Here is a 5,468-nt window from a genome sequence, read left to right as displayed (position 1 = left end):
GACCTGCCAAGCGCCACCGCCGCCGCCGCCGCCGCCTGTGAGCTCCGGCGGGCAGCCGGGCTGTCGGCTTCCCGGGGCATCTGGGTCCGGCGGGGCACAGCCCGGGCGCTTTCGAAGCTGCCGCCGCCGCCTCCGCGGCGAGTGCAGGCGGCTTCCCCCGGAGCCTGTGCGGCTCCGGCTCCTCGGGGGTGGAGAAGTGGGGGGTGGGGTTGTTGTTTGGGGGGAAGAAGGGGGAGGGGGCAACGCCGAGAGAGTCAGTGGTTTCCATGGTGATGGAGCTGAAAGTGCAGGAAATTTAAAGGCTTGGACCCTGCGAGACAGACAAACCGGTGCCAACGTGCGCGGACGCCGCCGCCGCCGCCGCCGCCGCCGCCGCCGCTGGAGTCCGCCGGGCAGAGCCGGCCGCCGAGCCCCGAGCGGGCGGAGGGAAGTGCCCCGAGGACCGGCCCGAGCCGCGGCGCTGCCCCGAGCGGCCGGACGCCGAGCCGCGGGAGAAGGAGGCGGGGAGAGCGGCCAGTCCACGCGCCCCGCGCCGCCGCCGGCCCGGGAAGGCAGCGAGCAGCCGGCGCCCCCCGCGCCCGCGGTCGCCCTGGAGTGGTTTCGGATGCCCCGCCGCGGCCGCCTGCCCGCGTAGAGCCGGGAGGAGAGTGGCGGCCCGCTTGCGCGCCTCCTTTCCGCCCGGGTGGGAGCCGGCGCCGCGCGAAGGGCTCTGCGGGCGACTCATGCTGCCGGCCCTGCGCCTGCCCAGCCTCGGGTGAGCCGCCTCCGGAGAGACGGGGGAGCGCGGCGGCGCCGCGGGCTCGGCGTGCTCTCCTCCGGGGACGCGGGACGAAGCAGCAGCCCCGGGCGCGCGCCGGAGGCATGGAGCGCTGCCCCAGTCTGGGGGTCACCCTCTACGCCCTGGTGGTGGTCCTGGGGCTGCGGGTGGCACCGGCCGGCGGCCAGCACTATCTCCACATCCGCCCGGCTCCCAGCGACAACCTGCCTCTGGTGGACCTCATCGAACACCCGGACCCTATCTTTGACCCCAAGGAGAAGGATCTGAACGAGACGCTGCTGCGCTCGCTGCTCGGGGGCCACTACGACCCGGGCTTCATGGCCACCTCGCCCCCCGAGGACCGGCCGGGCGGGGGCGGGGTGGCGGCCGGGGGCGCCGAGGACCTGGCCGAGCTGGACCAGCTGCTGCGGCAGCGGCCGTCGGGGGCCATGCCGAGCGAGATCAAAGCCCTGGAGTTCTCCGAGGGCTTGGCCCCGGGCAAGAAGCAGCGCCTGAGCAAGAAGCTGCGGAGGAAGTTACAGATGTGGCTGTGGTCGCAGACCTTCTGCCCGGTGCTGTACGCCTGGAACGACCTGGGCAGCCGCTTCTGGCCGCGCTACGTGAAGGTGGGCAGCTGCTTCAGCAAGCGCTCGTGCTCCGTGCCCGAGGGCATGGTGTGCAAGCCGTCCAAGTCCGTGCACCTCACCGTGCTGCGGTGGCGCTGTCAGCGGCGCGGGGGCCAGCGCTGCGGCTGGATTCCCATCCAGTACCCCATCATTTCCGAGTGCAAGTGCTCATGCTAGAACTCAGGGCCCCCCGCCCGCACCCGGACACTTGATCGATCCCCACCGACGCCCCCCGCACGGTCCACCACCCTCTCGCGAGGGGATCCAATGAACTTTTTTTTTTTTTTTTTTTTTTGCTACAGAGACCTAGCTTTCTGGTTCATGTAATGCACTGTTTAACTGTGTAGGAATGTATATCTGTGTGTATATACGGTCCCAGTTTTAATTTACTTATTAAAAGGTCAGTATTATACGTTAAAAGTTACCGGCTTCTACTGTATTTTTAAAAAATTTTTAAGCAAAAGGAAAAAACGAACAGAGAAAAGAGAGACTTATTCTGGTTGTTGCTAATAATGTTAGCCTGCTATTTATATTACAGTGCCCTTCGCATGGCGAAGCAGGGGTGGGGGGGAAAGTTATTTTTTCTTAAAGTACAAAGAGAGGGGAGAACTTTTGTAGAGGGACTTTTAAAAAGCTATTTTCCATTCTTCGGAAAGTGTTTTGGTTTTCCTTGGACCTCGAAGAAGCTATAGAGTTCAATGTTATTTTACAGTTATTGTAAATATAGAGAACAAATGGAATGACTAATCATTGTAAATTAAGAGTATCTGCTATTTATTCTTTATAATATCCCGTGTAGTAAATGAGAAAGAAGTGCAGAGCAGGATTAAAGAAAACCACTAAAACCGACTGCGCTCCACACTGCGATTCTCTGTGTTGGTGATTGATGGGGGGTTGGGGGTGGGGGGGCGGGTAGGGGGCGCCGCTGTGCTTACTCTGCCTGTTGGGAGAAGGGGCTCATCCCTTCTTCTGGGGTGATGGAAGTGACCGCTCAGTTTTTCATTGGGGGGGGTGCTATTCTCAAACTCCTCACTTGAGCATCACGTGGCCTCCGCCCAGTCTCCCAGCCTTTTCTCCCTATGTCACCAAAGCTCGGGCCCATCGTGACCTCGACACCCAGCCGGCCCCCTGGAGCTGACCCCAGGCTGGGCCGAGGGGCGGGGGTGGGGGGGAGGGTGGGCGGCCGCTTTGTCCCGCCTGACAGGCCCTTCACAATGGGGACACGTGTCTTTCACACCTACCCTGGGGGCGGAGTGCCGCTGAAACTTGACCCCCGAGGAATGGGGGGGTGGAGGAGGGAGATCAGAGCGCGCCCACCCAGATCCCGCCACCCCTCCCGCTTCGCACACAGCTCCCCCCCCCCCCCCCAACAACCCGCCCGCGTTAACCCTTTGCACTCCCGGAAGCTATGGGGAGGCGATCCCTTGGAATCGACACTCACAGCCTCAGGGGTCCTGCAGGTCTGAGGCCCCGAAATCCAGGCCCTCGGCCAGAATTGCTGGGAATAGCTGGGAGATTTGACACACCTCCTCCTCCCTTCCCTGAGACCTAAGGAGAGCTCAGAGGAGTCCGAATTTGGGTGAAAAAACGTCACCCCCGGGGACCTACAGCTGGGCACCGGGCGTGCCCCCCTCTGGACACTTATTCCACGTGGGGATGGGAGAGGGGGGCGAAATCGGAGTCAGATCTTTGAGCGTGTGGATTCCATAAGGGGTAACAGACCTGTGACCTCTTAAAGGGACGTGCAAAAAATGCCCCCCACTCCACCCCTCGAGAAGCCAGCGTCCCGAGGCCGGCCCGGGACCCGCGCGCGTCCCTGCGCCTCAGCCCGCGGTGGCGCCCATCCGCGCCGCTCCACGTGGGCCGGCTTCCTGACACCGCTCAGCACTCCTTTTATTTATCTTGGACTCCGAAGTCGCTCTCCTGTGCTCTCTCCCCACCCCCTGGCCACCTCCCCGCGCCGCCCTCCCGGCGTCCCGCCCCCCAGGCCGGAGTCCCGGAGAATCTATGCTAATTATTTCAAACCTGCGCTGGTCCCCGGCGCAGCCGCCGAGCCCCCGGCCCCGCCCGCCCCGTCCCTCCAGCCGGGCGCTTTCTTCCCTCCCGACGCAGCCTCGGTGGCTCCTAGTTTCAATAGCCTGGCTCGGGAGCCGGACCCCCTCCCCGGCGCTGCCTCCGTCAGCCGTGGGACAGACGTTAGGGTATTCATTAACCGAGAGCAGAGGAATAACGGCATTATTCCCCCCAGAGAGGGCACCCTGCCCCCGCGACTATCTGAGGCTTCATTGTAAAAGGATTAAAAGTTAAAGACCTCCATCTTATGATTCTTTCATTTAATCTTCCTGGCGCCTGGGAGACATGCTCGATGGATGATGGCTTTTAAAATATTCCTAATGTCGGCTACCTTAAGACTCCAAGCCCGGCAAACAAACGTAATTTATTTCCAGAAGAAAGGGGATATTGAGATGTTTAAGTTTATGAACCGCCGTCCCCATGTATATTTGTTAAGTTCTGACAAATACCCAAATAATGTTAAAATCAGCCATTCATCACTTATGAATTTATGCAAAACTTTCTGTGCCCCGGGCCAATATTTTTTTAGACAGAATCTCTCTTGCACAGGGCGGGGGTGGTGGGGCGGGGGGGAAGGGGAGGGGGCTTACGGGGCGGGGGGAGCCGAAAGCAAGAATTTTCATGCCTGGTAAACACGCGAATTATGCGAAGAGAGTTATTCCCAGCTGGGCGGGCAGCCAAAACTCGGAGAGCGCGCCGAGGCCGGCGCCCCCGCCCCCACGTTGGCAATGTCATTGGATTACAATGCGAGGTCTTCCCCTCGCGACGCCCCCTCCTCCCTCCGCCCGCAGGCCCGCCCGCCCCTCCTCCCCACCCCTGCCCACTTGGAAAACCCGCTCGCAGCCGGCGAGCTTCTCGGCTTTCAGAGCGGGAGTCCGCGGGAGCTAGGAGGACCCGGGCTGCAGACGTGACCAGCAGTAGACAGACCCCTGGACAGACAGACCCAAAGGGCAGACCCGCAGCGGTTCCGGACCAGCAGAGAAGATCCAGCAGAACCCAGCCAGCCCCACAAGAGAGCGAAGGCGGCGCTGGTTCCTGGAACCTCGTGACTGAGGCACAGCCGGTTACGTCTCCATTATTATTAATGTTGATAATACTAATAATAGCATCAACGCGGAAAGGAGTAGAGAGCTCTGGGCAGAGAGGCCAGAAACTGTCCTCTGCGGTCACCTCGTGTCTACCTCCTGTAAGAAGGAAAATTGATCTCGGTGTCTTCTGAGGCTTTGACAGCCCGTGTCTGTGAATTTATGCAGCTGCTGAGGGACCACACCCCCCCAGAATGGAGATTTGTCACTATTACTGATACAAACACTTCTACTTCTTTCAAAATCCTGGAAGAGAATGGCAAGGTTTCCCAGCACCCTAGTCCTCCTGCCCCAATTGCCCCAATTCACTCATCAACCCTCTTCTGTTTTCAACTCCTCCCTTTTTCCCCTTCCTTCCGCCCTTCCAGCACCCCCACACTTGACGCACACGCACACGGAGGCCAAATGTCCACGGAAAGCCAGCCCCCTTAGGGGAGGGCCCTCTGGCCCCTGGAGTCTGGGAATGGGATCTGGTTCCCTGTTGAGATGGAGAAGGCCAGGGGTCCATTATCAGTCTTGCTTCTGAGACTCCTGGGAAAGGGGCTTGAAGTTTGGTGGCAGCTGCAGGGGGAGGCTGGCTGTGCATTAAGAGCTCTTAGCTGTGCTGGACGTGGACAGCAGGCAGAGGGCCCAGCCCATACTGGTATTTTGAAGGGGTGATTCATCCTTTTTCTTTAATGCTCTTGGAATGCCCAAGCTGGAGGGGAGCTTAGATTCCAATGCCCACCCCTCGATATACAGATGAGAAGGCTGAGACCTCAGGGGGGCTTGCTGAAGATCACACAGATTAGTATAGCTGAGGGTGACTGAGTCTCCTTGGTGCCTCTTCACTGTTCTCTCCCCACCCCCCTCAATTTTTATTTATTGGTGGGGGAGGGGTGTGAGAGCGTTCTCTCCCATCTTGCCATAATTGTAACTGATCATCAG

At 60.3% G+C, this 5,468-nt stretch overlaps 1 protein-coding gene across 1 annotated transcript; it reads left to right on the top strand.

The window, feature by feature from the left end:
- Nucleotides 1-255: 255 nt before the first annotated feature.
- On the top strand, nt 256-2,230 carry NOG (noggin). The gene has a single exon (XM_065909618.1). It carries the CDS (start codon nt 862-864, stop codon nt 1,558-1,560), a length of 699 nt encoding a protein of 232 aa, XP_065765690.1. The 5' UTR covers nt 256-861; the 3' UTR covers nt 1,561-2,230.
- The last annotated feature ends 3,238 nt before the right edge of the window (nt 2,231-5,468 follow it).

The sequence above is a fragment of the Muntiacus reevesi genome, chromosome 18 (genome assembly GCF_963930625.1).
Source record: "Muntiacus reevesi chromosome 18, mMunRee1.1, whole genome shotgun sequence".
Taxonomy (NCBI): domain Eukaryota; kingdom Metazoa; phylum Chordata; class Mammalia; order Artiodactyla; family Cervidae; genus Muntiacus; species Muntiacus reevesi.
This window is presented reverse-complemented; position numbering and strand designations above follow the sequence as displayed.

Excerpts from the sequence above, each read along its gene's own strand:
- NOG (XM_065909618.1), top strand. The coding sequence starts at position 862 with ATGGAGCGCTGCCCCAGTCTGGGGGTCACCCTCTACGCCCTGGTGGTG.